The sequence below is a fragment of the Terrapene carolina genome, unplaced genomic scaffold (assembly GCF_002925995.2).
Source record: "Terrapene carolina triunguis isolate 2854851 unplaced genomic scaffold, T_m_triunguis-2.0 Scaffold69, whole genome shotgun sequence".
Classification (NCBI taxonomy): domain Eukaryota; kingdom Metazoa; phylum Chordata; order Testudines; family Emydidae; genus Terrapene; species Terrapene triunguis.
In genome coordinates, this window is record NW_020664420.1 from 37,024,985 (window position 1) to 37,043,853 (window position 18,869).

Genomic DNA, 18,869 nt, shown 5'->3' on the forward strand with positions numbered 1-18,869 from the left:
TGTAGTAGTAAAAAAAGGCATAACTGTTTCAAGCCTATAGACTCTACCTTTGTAAGACCTGGGATGTCTTCCACCCAGATTCCTGGCCCTCAGAAAGGAATCCAACCCCTTCCACAGGAGCTACTACTTATAGTTGCCTGGTTAACACTGATCTAACTAGTGTGGGTTCACCCTTTTGTTGAAACCTTTCACAGCATGTTTTTTGAACAAGTAATACTTTCCGTTTAGGAGAGACTAGCAGCTGCAGCCTGAAGGGGGCTATTTTGTTTCCTTTTATATTATAGATACATATAATGTTAAAACTATAACAGCTGTGGGCCCCACCTCCTTTTCTTACAGCTGACTAAGTAGTCTTGGTTTCTATTATGTTTTTCCCTTTCGTATTCCATCAGGAATGGCACATTTTCCTAGGATCCTAGTAGCACATGACCATTACACATAACATAATCTCTAATTGATATGGACTGCCACAGTAATCCACATCTATGCTATATAAAAGCTAGAGTACTGCAGTGCACTGTCTCTTAAAAGCACCCAGAAAGCTAATGCTTTGTCACTTTTGCCCTTGTTTTGCTCTCTACCCTGTATCCATCTATTTTGTTGGTGACATTAAGCAGATATTGCTGCTTCCAGTTCCATTACAGTGCTAATGCTGGGTCAGCAGGGATCCTCCCTCTGTTTTTCTTTTATCTGGTTGAAAAGTTGAATTAGTGTTGACTAGTGTGGGTCAAAGTGTTTATCTAGTCTGTGTTTTGTGTAATGCCCTGGCTGCATCACTAACACTTAAGGCTAAATACAGTAAAAAGTTGCCGTGAAACATATGTGAACATTCAGTGTATAATCACCACCACGATCACACTCTTCCTTTGATAACTTGGATATTTTAATAGTACTCACATAAATGTAAAATATTTGCCTCTAAATGTTACTGTTTTATTAGGTTTAGGAAGCTTCACCAATAAATAAAGCTATTGGGTAGAAAATTCCAATTGCTCACACCCAAACCCGATATTTTGGCAGTTCTCTACTCTTTAGGTTTTCCATAACCACCATCATTATTTTCAATAGTAACTTCAGTTTCTAACAAATTATTCCTCCTGTCAGCTGCAGTGCTAGTTACAGGAAAGTCCTACATTTTAATGAGGATTTAATTACTTTTTGAATCTCTCTGCACCAAAACTTGTAGGTTATAAATATGGATGGATTTAGGGCAGATCCATGGTCCCCAGCATGCAGAATTTCATCAGTGTTTTGATGCGGCAACATAAATGTCACAATTTCAGGTCTGGCAATGGGCTGACTTCATCTGTTCGTCTGTCATCTGTATTGGTGGGAAGCAGAGAGGTGCTGACCCACTAAAGAAAACATAGTGTGACTGTTAAACACTAACCAAACATGATCCACTTTGAAAATGTAAAAGCAGCAGTAAACACAAAGCTGGGAGCAGCTGGAAGCCCTGGGTGAGAGTATAAAACTACTGCACTATCCTGGGGTCAAGAGAAGAGTTTCTTGAGATAAGTCTAAAGGAAACTGAAATATTACAGGTCCTTTTTCTAGCGTGACTGAACATGTGGTGAAGAAGAATAAAAAAATTACAAGTTGAGTATGAAAAATCAAGCATGTACCTGTCATACTAGGATTCTGATCCTACCAAAGGGGGAAGGGAATGAGTTTGGGAAACCCTTCAGCTCCCACCAAAGAAAAATCCCACCAAAAGTAGAACTACATGTGTCAGCTAACATCATGACCATTCTTCTGTTTTATCCCCACCTGTCCTCCCTTGAGCCTCACTTTATTTTTACCCTTTCAAATGGTAAGCTTTTTGGAAAGCATACAGCACATACTCTGTACTCCTCCATTATTTCTTCTGCTCTCCTAAGTGGGAAGTCTATTAGTCTCCCAAGAGAGAGCTTACTGAGCTATCCTGCAGTATCTTTATTGTTGAAAGTCTTGTGCAAAGATAGGGGTCTTAAACTGGACTCTAAATGTGGCAAGGCTAAGGCTTGTCTTGATCTCCAATGGCCGAGAATTCTGTAGCTGAAGGCCTTCCATTGTGAATGCCCAGCCCCAAAGTGAGCGAACATGTCAGGATGAGTCACGGTAAGAGGTGGTGACTGATAGGGTCCTAAACCACTAAGTGCTTTAAGAAACAGAGCACAGTCTTTGAAATTGGTCTGGAATTGGATAGGGAGACAGTGTAGATATATGAACCACCACTGAAATGTACTTGTTGGTCTCTTATTGAGGAGGATGGCCAGTGTGTGTGTTGACCCAATGGCAACTTTCATCCATTCTGGTATACTGAGGGTGGATAAAAAATGGTTTTAAAAAGGATTCTTTTAAATTTTAAATAGGTGGGGTTTTTTTTTGAATTAACCTATTTTAAATTGACAACCTATGTTAAAGCACGCACACACACACACACACACACACTCTCTCTCTCTCTCTCTCTCTCTCTCTGTTTGCCAGAAATTGTGAATGAGTGACAGGGGATGGATCACTTGATGATTACCTGTTTTTTCATTCCCTCTGGGGCACCTGGCATTGGCTACTGTCGGAAGACAGGATACTGGGCTAGATGAACCTTTGGTCTGGCCCAGTCTGGCCATTCTTATGTTCTTATATTAAAATCATTTGAATTAAATATAAAAAATATTAAGCATTACATGTTTGTTGCCAAGTTTCATCCAAAGCCAAACCACTGAACTGGTGAAGTCCACTGGCTAAGCACCTGGAACCAGAGCTGATTGAAATGCTACAGCAGCTTTTGACAGCAGTAACCTCTTCTGCAGGTGCAGAGAGAGAATTTTTTCTTCATTTCAATGTATTCAACTAGTTCAGTTCAATGACTAGTTCATTCAAAGTTAAGAAACTAATGGGAGTTGAAAAAGCAGGAAAGCCTGTTTTCTTCTTCCAGTCTGTGACTAAAAACTAGATGTGAGAGGATGAGATCTGCCAATCTAAAATCTTGAAGGACATGGTGACCAGAAACAACCAGTTAAATTCACTAATTATAAATAATACTTCCTTTGTTTAATAACTGTTTTGCATTTAAAACTTATTTTTGTTCCATTTTTTTCTTGTCTAGCACAGGTAGTTTTATTTTAATAATAATAATAATAATAAATTTAAAAAGCTAACTTTGTGCATTTTTAATTGATTTGAATATCTATCCAAATAGAGAATTTGTGTCAAGATAAGTAAAAAAGAATTAATCCTCTAGTAAACAAGAAATGCATCATTCACCATTTTCTAACATAATGGGAAAAAATTGAGACTTGTAAATTAAGCTATATATAAGGCCTTCTTGAATTGCAGGATGATCTTCAAATAATTACAGCTGAGTTAGAGACAAGATGTGGAAAATTGCGGAAAAGTAATAATGGACCTTTATTAATAGTGGTAATTTGGAAAAGCCATAGTAGTTCTTTTTGTTTAATAAAAATTTGCTGGAACGATGTAAATGCTCAAGTACTATGTTATGCCTGCTAATTTTTTGGATAACCAGACATTTTTGCTGCAACTATATTACATTCATTTAAAAAAAAAAAAGTGACCAGTACAATATAAAATTCAGAAGACTAAAAGTCTTAACACAAGTGCTGTAGAAATCAAGTCCAGTCATGTTAGCCTTGTACATTTTACAGGCACTGAATGTTAGTGCAGTACTAATTGCATGCTCAAAATATATGCAAAATTGTGGACTGTGCAAAGTAAGCTAATTAAGATCAAAATTGTGGAGGAAACCTAATATTGCAGGATCTGCAATTTCAGCAATATCATGAATGAAGTAGTGCCTTAGCTACATAGTTATTTAAATAAATGTATATAGATATAGTATACCCTCCTGGTTAACAAACAGTAACACCAAACTAAGTGCAAGGCTACATTTAGTTGCAAATCAAAATGTTTTAATGGTTATCAACCTTTCTTTAGGAAAATAACAAAAAAGTACTAAGCAACAGAGAGTCCTGTGGCACCTTTAAGACTAACAGATGTATTGGAGCATAAGCTTTCATGGGTGAATACCCACTTCGTCAGACGCATGTATTCATCCACGAAAGCTTATGCTCCAATACATCTGTTAGTCTTAAAGGTGCCACAGGACTCTGTTGCTTTTTACAGATCCAGACTAACACGGCTACCCCTCTGATAAAAAAGTACTAGACATATTAAAATCAATTATTCAAAGCAAGATTTCCTGCTTGCTGATTTAAATCATAATTAAAATCAGTGATTTATATCATAGAATAGAATCATAGAATATCAGGGTTGGAAGGGACCTCAGGAGGTCATTTAGTCCAACTCCCTGCTCAAAGCAGGACCAATCCCCAACTAAATCATCCCAGCCAGAGCTTTGTCAAGCTGGGCCTTAAAAACCTCTAAGAAAGGAGATTCCACCACCTCCCTAGGTAACCCATTCCAGTGCTTCACCACCCTCCTAGTGAAAAAGTTTTTCCTACTATCCAACCTAAACCTCCCCCTCTGCAACTTGAGACCATTACTCCTTGTTCTGTCATCTGCCACCACTGAGAACAGTCTAGATCCATCCTCTCTGGAACCCCCTTTCAGATAGTTGAAAGCAGCAGAATCCCCCCTCATTCTTCTCTTCCGCAGACTAAATAATCCCAGTTCCCTCAGCCTCTCCTCATAAGTCATGTGTGCCAACCCCCTAATCATTTTTTTGTTGCCCTCTGCTGTACTCTTTCCAATTTTTCCACATCCTTCTTGTAGTGTGGGGCCCAAAACTGGACACAGTCAGGGACGGCTCCAGGCAGCAGTGCACCAAGCGCGTGCCTGGGGCGGCAAGCCGCGGGGGGCGGCATGCTGGTCGCCGTGAGGGCGGCAGTCAGGCTGCCTTTGGCGGCATGCCTGCGGGAGGTCCGCTGGTCCCGCGGCTTTGGCGGCAATTCGGTGGCGGGTACGCCGAAGGCGCAGGACCGGTGGACCTCCCGCAGGCATGCCGCCAAATCCGCGTTACCAGCGGACCTCCCGCAGGCGTGCCGCCGAAAGCCGCCTGACTGCCGTGCTTGGGGCAGCAACATACATAGAGCCGCCCCTGGACACAGTACTCCAGATGAGGCCTCACTACTGCCGACTAGAGGGGAATGATCACGTCCCTCGATCTGCTGGCAATGCTCCTACTTATACAGCCCAAAATGCCATTAGCCTTCTTGGCAACAAGGGCACACTGTTGACTCATATCCAGCTTCTCGTCCACTGCAACCCCTAGGTCCTTTTCTGCAGAACTGCTGCCTAGCCATTCGGTCCCTAGTCTGTAGCAGTGTCTGGGATTCTTCCGTCCTAAGTGCAGGACTCTGCACTTGTCCTTGTTGAACCTCATCAGATTTCTTTTGGCCCAATCCTCTAATTTGTCTAGGTCCCTCTGTATCCTATCCCTACCCTCCAGTGTATCTACCACTCCTCCCAGTTTAGTGTCATCTGCAAACTTGCTGAGGGTGCAATCCACGCCATCCTCCAGATCAGGGGTCGGCAACCTTTCAGAAGTGGTGTGCTGAGTCTTCATTTATTCACTCTGATTTAAGGTTTTGTGTGCCAGTAATACATTTTAATGTTTTTAGAAGGTCTTTTTCTATAAGTCTATAATATATAACTAAACTATTGTTTACTTTACATACAACAAGGTTTTTAATGTTTAAGAAGCTTCATTTAAAATTAAATTAAAATGCAGAGCCCCCCAGACCGGTGTCCAGGACCCGGGCAGTGTGAGTGCCACTGAAAATCCGCTCGCGTGCCACCTTTGGCACACGTGCCATAGGTTGCCTACCCCTGCTCCAGATCATTAATGAAGATATTGAACAAAACCAGCCCCAGCACTGACCCTTGGGGCACTCTGCTTGATACCGGCTGCCAACTAGACATGAAGCCATTGATCACTACCTGTTGAGCCCAATGATCTAGCCAGCTTTCTATCCACCTTATAGTCTATTCATCCAGCCCATACTTCTTTAACTTGCTGGCAAGAATACTGTGGGAGACCGTATCAAAAGCTTTGCTAAAGTCAAGGAATAACATGTCCACTGCTTTCCCCTCATCCACAGAGCCAGTTATCTCATCATAGAAGGCAATTAGGTTAATCAGGCATGACTTGCCCTTGGTGAATCCATGCTGACTGTTCCTGATCACTTTCCTAAGAACATAAGAATGGCCATACTGGGTCAGACCAAAGGTCCATCCAGCCCAGTATCCTGTCTGCCGACAGTGGCCAGTGCCAGGTGCCCCAGAGGGCATGAACCTAACAGGTAATCCTACCATCCATCTCCACTCTCTGACAAACAGCTGCTAGTACACCATTCTTTACCCATCCTGGCTAATAGCCATTAATGGACTTAACTTCCATGAATTTATCTAGTTCTCTTTTAAACCCTGTTATAGTCCTAGCCTTCACAACCTCCTCAGGTAAGGAGTTCCACAGGTTGACTGTGCGCTGTGTGAAGAAGAACTTCCTTTTATTTGTTTTAAAACCTGCTGCCCATTAATTTCATTTGATGGCCCCTAGTTCTGATATTATGGGAACAAGAAAATAACTTTTCCTTGTTCACTTTCTCCACACCACTCATGATTTTATATACCTCTATCATATCCCCCCTTAGGGCATGGCTATACTTGCAGATGTAGAGCGCTTTGAGTTAAACCAGCCTTCGTAGAGCGCAGTAGGGAAAGCGCTGCAATCTGTCCACACTGACAACTGCAAGCCCACTGGCGTGGACACATTAGCACCTCTTGCAATGGCCACAGAGAGCAGTGCATTGTGGTAGCTATCCCAGCATGCAAGTGGCTGCACCGTGCTTTTCAAATGGGGTGGTGGGGTGGGGTGGAGTGTGATAGGGAGTGTGTTGTGTGTATGTGGGGGGAGAGAGTGGGTTTTGGGGGGTGCTGAGGGCATGTCAGCATGCTGTCTTGTAAGTTCAGACAGCAGCAGACCCTCCCCCCTACCTCTCTCTCTCATACACAGAATTCCACAGTAATGGTTGCTTTGTCTCGGAGCAGATAAGCATGCCGGCTGTCAGAAACGGAGCTTTCAAAGGGCATAGCCGCATTCCTGCAGTGATTCCAAAACAATGACCAGAGTGGCCACGTGACTTAAGGGGATTATGGGACGTTTCCGGAGGCTGATCAGAGTGCAGTAATGCAGCACCTTGTTCACACTGACACCCGGTTGTTTCAGCCAAGGCACACCAAGCGTTAATCTTCTTGCCAAGGTGGAGTAACAGGAGCGCTCTAGCCTTGGAGTCAGAGCGCTCTACATGCCTTGCCAGTGTGGACAGGTAGTGAGCTAGGGTGCCTGGGGCTGCTTTAATGCACTCTAACTCGCAAGTGTAGCCAAGCCCTTAGTCTCCTCTTTTCCAAGCTGAAAAGTCCTAGCCTCTTTAATCTCTGCTCATATGGGACCCGTTCCAAACCCCTAATCATTTTAGTTGCCCTTCTCTGAACCTTTTCTAATGCGGAGACCACATCTGTACAGAGTATTCAAGATGTGGGCGTACCATGGATTTATATAAGGGCAATAAGATATTCGCCGTCTTATTCTCTATCCCTTTTTTAATTATTCCTAACATCCTGTTTGCTTTTTTGACTGCTGCTGCACACTGCGTGGACGTCTTCAGAGAATTATCCACGATGACTCCAAGATCTCTTTCCTGATTAGCTGTAGCTAAATTAGCCCCCATCGTATTGTATGTATACCTCTCCTCGAAGTGCTTCAAAATTGATTCCTTGAGGACTACATTAGCCCTTTTCCAGTCATCCGGGACCTCCCCTGATCGCCATGAGTTTTCAAAGATAGTGGCCAATGGCTCTGCAGTCACATCAGCCAACTCCTTTAGCACCCTCGGATGCAGTGCATCCGGCCCCATGGACTTGTGCTCGTCCAGCTTTTCTACATAGTCCTGAATCACTTCTTTCTCCACAGAGGGCTAATCATCTCCTCCCCATACTGTGCTGCCCAGTGCAGCAGTCTGGGAGCTGACCTTGTTCGTGAAGACAGAGGCAAAAAAAGCATTGAGTAAATTAGCTTTTTCCACATCCTCTGTCACTAGGTTGCCTCCCTCATTCAGTAAGGGGCCCACACTTTCCCTGACCTTCTTCTTGTTGCTAACATACCTGTAGAAACCCTTCTTGTTACTCTTAACATCCCTTGCTAGCTGCAACTCCAATTGTGATTTGACCTTCCTGATTTCACTCCTGCATGCCTGAGCAATATTTTTATACTCCTCCCATGTCATTTGTCCAAACTTCTACTTCTTGTAAGCTTCTTTTTTTGTGTTTAAGATCAGCAAGGATTTCACTGTTAAGCCAAGGTGGTCGCCTGCTATATTTACTGTTCTTTCTACACATTGGGATGGTTTGTTCCTGCAACCTCAATAAGGATTCTTTAAAATACAGTCAGCTCTCCTGACTCCTGGTTCCCCCTCATGTTATTCTCCCAGGGGATACTGCCAGTCAGTTCCCTGAGGGAGTCTAAGTCTGCTTTTCTGAAGTCCAGGGTCCGTATTCTGCTGCTCTCCTTTCTTCCTTTTGTCAGGATCCTGAACGCGACCATCTCATGGTCACTGTCTCCCAGGTTCCCATCCACTTTTGCTTCCCCTACTAATTCTTCTCTGTGAGCAGCAGGTCAAGAAGAGCTATGCCCCTAGTTGATTCTTCCATCACTTGCGCCAGGAAATTGTCCCCTACTCTTTCCAAAAACTTCCTGAATTTTCTGTGCACCACTGTATTGCTCTCCCAGCAGATATCAGGGTGATTGAAGTCCCCCATGAGAACCAGGGCTGTGATCTAGTAACTTCTGTTAGTTGCCTGAAGAAAGCCTCGTCCACTTCATCCCCCTGGTCTGGTGATCTATAGCAGACTCCCACCATGACATCACCCTTGTTGCTCACACTTCTAAACTTAATCCAGAAATTCTCAGGTTTTTCTGCAGTTTCATACAGGAGCTCTTTAATTAATCTTTAATATCGCTTTAATTTAAATCAGTCCACCCTGTGTATAATACTTTTCAGTAATCTAGGCTGGATGTGGCAAATACTGTGGATGGGTCTGTATCTTAAAGGAAAGGTACCTGACTCTCTCTTTGGCATTTCTGGCTACTGCTGTCTGAACATCCATGAGCAGTTAAGGTCCAATATGGCTCCCAAGACTGCACTACTCTGACAATCTGGGGACCAATGCCCTCAGTATAGGCTGAAGTCATTGCTGTAGCCAGTTTTTTTTAAAATGCTTCCACTGGCACTACCTTTGTTTGATTATGAGCCAGCTGCTTTTCATCCAGTTACTTATTTCTCTGCTTTTCATCCAGTTACTTATTACTCTCAGACACTGTGATGGTAGGCTGTCTACCTTTGTTGTGAATTAAAGGGAATTGGAGCTCATCTGCCTACTGTTGTCACTGAAGCCTTAACATTCTGTATTGGGGGAATACACACATCGAATAGAAGCAGGGGTAGATAAAGGCCTACAGAACTCCATGTGATAAAGCGCCCTGGAAAGAGAAGCAGCTATCCTACCCTCGGGTTTTGGAGAGGGAGCTCTGTTGGTTTTTGGTTTATCAGCTTGATTGTATTTTCTAAGATATGGCCAAGTTGTCTAGAGCCTTTTTGTTGTCTATAAATTGTATGAAACGGGTGCAACTACCCATGCCAGGCTATGAAGGTGAGTCATTGGCACCTTGTGATCAACTCTCAAAAACCATGGATATATCTAACAGAATTAGCATGACATTTGCCTACTATCTATGGCTGTATGATCATCTGTCAACACATGGAAAGAGTGTAAGATATTGGTGGTGTTCAAGTGCTGCTTGAATAAACTAGCCACCACTCCCTGCATAAGCTTCTCCTAGAAGAGGAGGTTTGAGAAATAGTTTCTGTGTACCTTGAATATGATTGTAATCTTTCAAAATTGACAAAACTTTACAGAAGTAATTCTCATCCCCTACTGACCCCAAAACTGTCCCCCCATGTACACACTTGAATACTGTTTTCTTGGTTACTATTTTTATTTACAATATATTTTAGCACTATGCTACTATGTTCTTTCAGGGGTTTATAATTTGCTTTTTACATGTTGATGCTCTCATTTCATTATTGATGTTTGAAGAGATAATTAAGATTAGAAATTACCCAGATGCTAAAAAAAACACCCAGTAATTTTCTGTTTAGTAGTATGGGAGCTGTTGCATCCATTTTTAAAACCACCCACCAAAGTTGTTAGGTTTTCTTCTGACTTGAAGCAAATAATATCTGTTGGAACAAAAATAATACTTCCTTAATGGGTTTATGGGGGGGAGGGAACCCAAACCAAAACAAAAATCAGTCTTTTCCCTCCCCCCTCCCTACAAAAATTTCTTGGTAATTTAGTCAGGAAGTGAAACAGAAGAGGTCTCTTGAAAAAGAATTCCTAATGGGGGAGAGGGAGGGAAAGTAACTATTACCAGGAAGAAAATGAGGAAGTATAAATGAGTTTCATATATTGTTTATTTTTAATGTACATGTCAGATAAAGTGACCAAGGAAGGAAACTCATGTTGTTTTAATTATTTTTATGTTTATGTTGATATACAGTCTGAGTGGTGACAATATTCTGAGCTCTGTACAGGTTATAAACTAGACAGGGTTCCTGATCCAAGTAGTCCACAGTGTAATGAAACTGACATAACATGAAAGTCCTGAACAAAATTTCAGAGGGGACAGACATTGGTCTGAGGAAAATATTATTTAACTATGAGAGAGATTTGGATAAGGCCCATGAAATAGAAAACTTTTTTTTCTCTGTTCTATAAGATAGTGATCTGTCAGAATTTGCTTAATATTTAAGCTGTTATCTTTTAAAACAAAGTAAACCTGCAAGCTAGTAATAGGCAGATATGAAACGGATATATTTTTGTGTGACAGGCAGCAGGTTTAAAATACCTAGAGTTTGATTCTCTGCTCAGATGTAGTGGAGATAGGTGCTGCAGGGAGTGGCTGGGTGACTCACTGATCCTCCCGGTCACCTGGCCCCACTATAAATTAAATCTGTAGGAGGGCTTGGCTTGGCTCGGCTCTCTCTCTCTCTCTCTGTCTGTGCACTACTCATGATCTGCCTTTCCCCTGCAATGCCCCTAACACACCCTCTCCATCTGTTTTCACCAGTGATGGTAGGAGAAGCTGGCTCAAGAGGTGGCGGACATTTCCTCTGCTAGTAAAAGTTCCCTAGGCACAAACTCTGGCTGCAGACTTTAGAACACTGAAGAATCTAGTCTCCCTGAAACCACAGTTCAAATCCCAAAGATTCATCCCCTGGCCCTTATAAAGGGTGATAAGTTGAGTTACATGTACTTACTGTGTGTAGATCTTTGATTCCATAAAAGCTAATATCTTGTCTTCTTTGTGTGGATGTGAGGGCAAGGCTTTTAGCTGGGTGCTCATAATCCATATTCAAACACTTTAAATAAGTGGTTTGATTTTTCAAAAGTGCTGAGCACCTAGCAGTTTCTTTTCAAGTCAGTGAGGGCCACAAAATGCTTTGCTCTTTTGAAATATTGGGCCGTTTCTTTAAGTACCTAAATATGGATTTAAGGGCCTAACTTAGGCTGCCAGTTTGCATACTAGTTTCCTGCTTGGCTGCCACCCTCCAGAAAACAAATGGCTGCCTTTCAGCAGTGTTTTATTTCTCAGTCTCTGAAGCATTTTGGGATGAAAAGTGCAATAAAAATGTACATTATTATTTTTAAAGTTTATTTTATTTATTGTAGGATCAGATTGAAGAATTCAATAAACTTTAGTTTTCATTCCCTTTGTATCCACCTTTGAGATGTCACACAGATAAAGTCCCTTTATCCCTTAGCAAAGAAAATCCCCCTTCTTGCTCAGGTTAAACTGATTATGTGTCTACAGCAGGAATTTACACTGATCCCTAGTTAATTAAATAGGAATGAGATCATTTGGCTTCATTGTGAGGATAGTAAGGCTGTCTTCTCTGGTTTATCAGACGCAGCACCTCCTTGTTCCTTTGCTCCCACAGTTGTTTCCATTCCTGGTTTTTAATCACATCATACAATTATAGTTAAAACTAAAGCAGGCAGTAGATTAAAAGGCTTGAGGAGGAAAAAAACAGCTTTGCTTTGTGTATCTTTAAAACTTTTGAAAATAGTTCTGGTTCATCTAACACATGTGCCCTGAAAACAGTGGAAAGAAACTGACATGAGTATGTTTTCTTATAGGTCAGGTTTAGTTACATAAACCTATAGACCTAAAAAACTTAAAACTCACTCACCCACTCTTGTAAACGTTGGTAAGCTTTTTTTGCACCTGAAAGTAATATTCACTCTCTTCTCCTGCCACGTTATGTTTTTGTTCACATTTGAATATGTAACTCCTGCAAGATTTTGTGAGGGTTTTAGCTAATATTTGTAATATGCTTTGAAGATGCAAAGCATCACAGAAAATATTGAGTAGTAGTATATGTAACTGAAGTTGTTGGTAGAATTTAGCATTATGTAGTGATTGTGATATCCCTGTGTTATGTAAATTTGTTTAAAACGAACACATTATAAAATACTTGTCTTAAAAATCATTTATTTTGCTTACCTGTAATTTCAGATAATGGAGGACAGACTTTGGGAGGTGGAAATAACTGGCCTCTAAGAGGAAGAAAGTGGACGCTCTGGGAAGGAGGAGTGAGAGGAGTAGGATTTGTTGCAAGTCCTTTACTGAAACAGAGGGGAGTAGAAAGTCATGAACTGATCCACATCTCTGACTGGCTGCCGACTCTAGTAACTCTTGCTGGGGGACATATAAACAGCACTAAGCCTCTGGATGGCTTTGATGTGTGGAAAACTATCAGGTAACTTGCATTTCAAATAACTGTGTCAGAATCCTGCTAAGATAAGAGTTTTATCAGCAAGAGCAACAGACCTGAAATTGGGAGAAACAGAGACATATATTTGATCCTAAATAAGATTGAAAAAAGTAATTTGCTAAATAAAAGGAGAGGTTTAAATCCATACACATTTTTCCTCCAGGAGGAGAACAGGAATGAAGAAAGCACCATAAATGAAAGATGCCAGTAATGTTACTTAATGCATCACTGGAAGGTGTGCTCAGATGCCATGATGACAGATGTAGCATGATAACCTGAATAGAATGGAAGAGAATAGATTACTTACACATTTTTAACAATGAGGGTGATTAACAATTAGAACAAACTACCAATTGAAATGGTGGATTCTCCATCCGCTGGTGTCTTCAAATCAAGACTGGATGTCTTTCTGGACATTGCACTTTAATCATAGACAAGGTATTGGTCTCAACACTGGGGTAACTGGGTGAAATTTAATGGCCTGTGATATATAGGATGTCAGACAGGATGATAGAATTGTCCCTTCTGCCCTTAAACTCTATGAATATAGAATTAGCTCTTGCTAAATGTTTATTCAGTCCTCTGTTCTTCCAAAGATGCAATTCCCTGAGGTTTATCCTACCACACATGGGTTATGGAGCTCTCAGAATCTGAGTTTCTGCATGTATTAAAAGCCCTTGGCACTTTTTGCAAGAGTAGGGGTTTTCCTGGTGACCTTGGTCTAAATTCCTTTATTCCTCCCTTTTATACTTTCATGCTATGTGCTAGCTAGCTGCCTAAATTCCATTCCCTCCCTTCTAAGGAGTGGCTTCATTTCAGTGATATTTGAATATAGTTTTGAGTCACTTAAGGACCATTCAAGATGCTAGCTACATAGCAAGGTAAAATAGTGCTACAATTAAATCAGAGACTGGACTTTCTAATTCCTACATACCAAACATTGCAGATTTAATGCTTTGTGTATTAGTTATTGTTTATAATGCTTAAAGTTTTTGGTCCAACTATTAATTTTGGTAAAAGCCTTTCAGTATTATGGGGGACTCTGTGTGTGGGTATTGTATTTCAATAACAGAAATTATAAAACAGAAACTGTATAGATGTCTCTCCAACAAATTGAGATTGTTAAAACTAAAGCTGAGCTCCTTTTCCTTTTAATACCTCTCCACTTCCCACATTTTGCAACTTTAACAGCCTCCACCACCGAGATACAACATACCCAGCTAACACACATTGAAACATGTTAGTTTGCACCTTGGTGGTACCTTTTCAGTCATGTTAAGCTAACATTCTAGAGCTAACATGACTGATAAATGCATCCCTTTTGCCCATCAAGATAAGGTCCTTGAGGTAGATTTGATACTGATATCAGCACTTGGGGCACATTTGCTCATCTTCAACATCTTTTTTGGTAAAAATCTAATTAATGCAACTGATCCTATTCTATTTGATATAGGTTCTTAAACTGTAGTCATCCATATGGTATCTGAGTGCATTCCAGTAGCGTGTTAAGCAACGTGACTACCACCTGCAACATGTGGTTCTATCTCTTTCCCTCTCCCCAGGGGAAAAATTGTGTGGGCAGCATAGGCTTTTCGGTGGGGTTTTGTTTTAAACAAAACCCTACATTGTATATGTCAGATGGATAGATCAAAAAAAATGCACCTTGCACTTGGAGCAGAAGATGTGAAGGTTTATGATGGTCTTTAGTTTTGGTGAGTTTGCCAGTCTCAGATTGGCCTCCAAGAAGCTCTGCCATCTGCACAAATGAGCTTTAGCCTTACGGTTGAAGGTTTCATTGAGTCAAGAGTTCCGTTGTCTACCACTATTTTGATTCTGGAGTTTTAGGGAATCTTTTAGATATGCTGGCCCCAGGCCATTAAGGACTTTGAGGATAAGGCCAAAGACCTCGCAATTGACTAGATATTCTATGGGAAACCAGTGTAGAAAGCGCAGGACAGGTCTGATGTGCTCACAGTAGCCTGTGTTGCTGAGAAGATGTGCTGCAGCATACTGTACCCACTGAAGTTTCCCAAGGGCTGATGGCTTCATGCCCAAGTATACTGCATTGCTGTACTCTACACAGAAGGTGAAAAAGTGTAATTGAGGCCAGGTCATTGTCTACTAGGACAGGATGAGTCTGCTAGCCAGCCAGAGATAGTAGAAAGTGTGTGTTATAGCAAATGCTGCTCTGTGAGTGTGAGACCTCAGCATCAGCAAGGAATCTAGGAGCATTCCTCAACTACAGACTGAATGGCTCAGGTAGGTGTGTGTGTGTATCTTCAACTAAAGGAGACTGCACTGTGGTTGCAAACTCTTGAAAGTGCTTTCCTCTGCCCATCAGTACTAGTGCTTCTCCCTTGCTTGGGTTCAGCTTTAATCAGCTGTTCCTCATCCCTGAGCAGATCTTGTCCAAATTCTGGGTTATCTTGGTGATATGATCACATATAGTGAAGGATAGGTAGAGCTGTGTGTCATCTGCATATTGCTGGCACTTGAACCCATGTCACCTTACCAGTTCACCGAGTGGCTACCTGTAATGTTTAATAGGACCTAGAGAGACCTGGTGACCCCAGATTATTTTAATTTTGCCAAATTGGAAGCCTCGTTCCCAATATGACTCTTCATAGAAGAAATTAATATAGTTTCTGTGAATTGTTAGACTGCCCAGTGGGTGGACCTATGATAAAAATGTTTAATTTCACATTTTCCTCAATGAATAGATCAAATTTCAAGATTGTAGCTCAAAAGATCAGCTGAATGTTGGACAAAAAGGACTTTAATGACATCTAATAGAAAGTTCAAATCTGTTGATTTTTAGTGCTTAGTGGCCTATAATGGATGGAAATAGCTAGAATCTTTTTTTAAAAAAAAAAATGGAAAATGGAAATTAAGTGCCAGTCAGTTACTATATTACAAGTCAATGTGTGACAGTACAGTATAGGAGGGGTTCTCCGCCTTTTTCTTTCTGAGGCCCCCCAATATGCGATAAAATCTCCATGGTCCACCTGAGCCACTGCAACTGTTTTTCTGCATATAAAAGCCAGGGCAAGCATTACGGGGTAGCAAGCAGGGCGGTTGCCCAGGGCCCCACGCCACAGGGGGGTCCGAAAAGCTAAATTGCTTAGGCTTCGGCTTCGGCCTCGGGTAACGGGGCCCAGGGCTTCAGCCCCATGTGGTGGAGCTTTGGCTTTCTACCCTGGGCCCCAGCAAGTCTAATGCCAACCCTGCTTGGCGGAGCCTCTGAAACCTGCTGGCAGTCCCCCAGAGGGCCCTGGGCCCCTGGTTAAGAATCACTACAGTATAGTATGTTGGAAGATTAGCATATATTCTGTAATAGCGGTTAATCTTAAAAAGTAAACATTCTTAATCTGTAGACTTTGTCTACAACTGCTTGTGACATAGGAAAGGAAAGAATTTAAAATTACATTCTTAAATACTAAAAGTTATGTATGATCCCACAGACAAAATATTTGTTGGGAAAAGATTATCACAGCTAGTTGCAGTGTGATACAAATTGAAGCAGAAGAAAATGATGTCTTAAGTGAAGCATGTCATAATATTTTTTCCAATATACATAAAAAAATTTTTAAGGAAGTGTGAGGAAATGTGATCCAGGAAAATACAATATGTGCAAGACGTAAAAAAAAAAAAAAAAGAGAGAGAGAACAAAAACTTCCTTAGTGACACCCGGTCATTACCAAAAACAAGACAAACAAATTTACTCTGGAAAACCTTGGACTTCTTCCCAAGGCTACTTTTTGCCTAGTTTAAATGAAACTCTGTTCTGTTAAAGTTCCTATACAAATGTTGTATTCAAATTCACCAATAAACAATAACCTTTCATTATGCTTTAAAAATACACCATGGTTGAAAATACAGGGCCGTACTCTTGGCTGGCATAAATTAGCCTTTGATTTCTACAGACGTACATCAATTTATATCAGCTGAGAATCTGCCCCATAGAATACAGTTCTGCTGTTTTTATATAAACAAAATTCCCTTTGAAGATAATCAGAGTTTCGCCTGCATTAAGAATACACAACTGAGCCGGTGGTGGAACACACTATAATAGTCCCCACAAAAAAAAGTCTTCCTATAAGTAAGTGTGTGTGTGTGTGTGTGTGTAAGTGAGAGAGAGAGAGCATGCAACTTAATAGAACATTGTACCTTAAAAACAAATACCCTAAAGCCAGAGAATTCTAAGCTATGTTTATATATTTTTTTAAAAATCTAATCACTAGAAAATACCGAAATACAAAGATATGGAGTCTGAGAACCTTAGTTGAGCCTTCATATCCTTGCTGTCTTGTGCACTCAATAAGTGTCCCTGACAAAAACTACAGTATCCAGCTGCTAGCTGGATAACTTGCTGAAGCTGTCCTGTGAGGTGCTAAGCCACATAGCAGTGGAGCTCTGTAACTGGGAAGTGTGATGGGGCGTCTGCCCCACACTGGTGGAGAAAGTGTTAAAATCAGCCCTGGGGAGGCTGCACAGCAGACAGCCAATCAGAGAGGAGCTGCAGTGAGCAGCCAATCAGGGCAGAGCAGGCCCATATATAAAGAGAGCTGCAGGGCAGAGGAGGCAGCTCCCTCTTGGGAGCCTAGGGAGAAGGACTGGGTCCCTGAAGGGTTGAGGGACAGAGCAATGCTGGGCTGAGTCAGGGGAGTGAGAGGGAGCTCAAACCTGACTGGCTGAAAGACTGAGGCCCTGATACAGGGGCAGAGAAGGTGCTAGGGCTACGGGGAAGTGGCCCAGGGAAATGGACGGCGAGGGTTGAAGGATACGCAGCGCATGGCTGCCACCTAGAGGGTCCCTGGGTTGGGACCTGGAGTAGTGGGTGGGCCCGGGTCTTCCACCCCGTCGCTCCCACATGCCACGGAGGGGAATGGCCAGTGAAGGGCTGCAGTTTGCCACTGCGGCAAGTAGCTAGAAGCTTAGGCTTCAGTCGGCCACGGAGGCGAGTGGCTGGACAGAGGACTGCTATTCCCCCGGGGGAGGGGGAGGAATGGAATCGGGCACAGCCACAGGGCTGTGTCCTGAAGAGGATGCCGCGATCCTTGAGGCAACACAGGTCCAGAGCAGAAGTGATGGTGGCGAGTCGCCTCCGGAGGAGGGCGCCCTGCAAAAAGACTGAGCTAATTCCCAGAATGACCAGTAGGAAGTGCCACGGTGGTGAGTCCCACCCCATTATAGATGGGGTGACCGCTTTCTAGAGGTTTTAAGCCCTATAGAAGTGGAGTTTAGGAGCCCCAACTGGCAGCCATCTCCTTGTGCAGGTATCCACTTGCTTCCCCTAGGAAGATGCTTCTCCCCTTTTTCCCCTTGTGCTGTAGCATTTCCCCCTGCTTCTGCAGCTGGTCACATTCCAAAAAGAGCTCCTAAGTCTTCCTGGACTGCTAGATTTCTGCTACTGTGTAAATAATGTGCATTGGTTATACACTCTCTCACTTTGTAGTGTATTTAGAATTATTTAAATAATACCAAAAGTTATTGAATGATTTCATAATCAATTAATAGTGCTGCAGAATTTAAATTAGGGACCCTTGGCACCTATAATTCTTCTTCGAATGATGGTCCCTATGTGGATTCCGAATGTGGGTGCGTATGCGTGCCATGCGCTGGAGCCAGAACTTTGTATAGTATCCATTGACCCCACGTGCATCGAGAGCATGGCGTGACCGAGGCTTTAAGACGCTGTGTGGGTTGATGCCGCTCCAGTTCCCTCTTACTGCTGCATGGCCAGAGTCGAAACCTCTCGGTGCTCTTAGCTCGCTAAGAGAACTGCTCTTCATTTTTGCTGTGCATAGTTTCTAGTTAGATAGATGTCCACTAGTTTTTAGTAGTTGGTTTTCATTGGACTTCTCCCCTTTGGGGGGTTTCTTTCTCCCCGGCCTGGGGACTATGCCCCAACAAGCCAGCTTCAAGAACTGTGCCTCGTACCCTCCCTCCTTTTCAGTGAGCGACGAACACACTTGTTGCCTTTACTGTCTTGGTGAAGCCCATATCGTCTCT

General features: G+C 42.2%; 1 protein-coding gene across 1 annotated transcript in view; it reads left to right on the forward strand.

Annotated features, from left to right (window-relative positions):
• The window catches only part of ARSB (arylsulfatase B), a 113,572-nt gene that overhangs the window by 48,760 nt on the left and 45,943 nt on the right, over positions 1-18,869 (forward strand). The window contains exon 5 of the mRNA XM_026649255.2: positions 12,599-12,842. Coding sequence (XP_026505040.1) covers positions 12,599-12,842 — 244 coding nt within the window. The remainder of the gene's footprint in view (positions 1-12,598; positions 12,843-18,869) is intronic.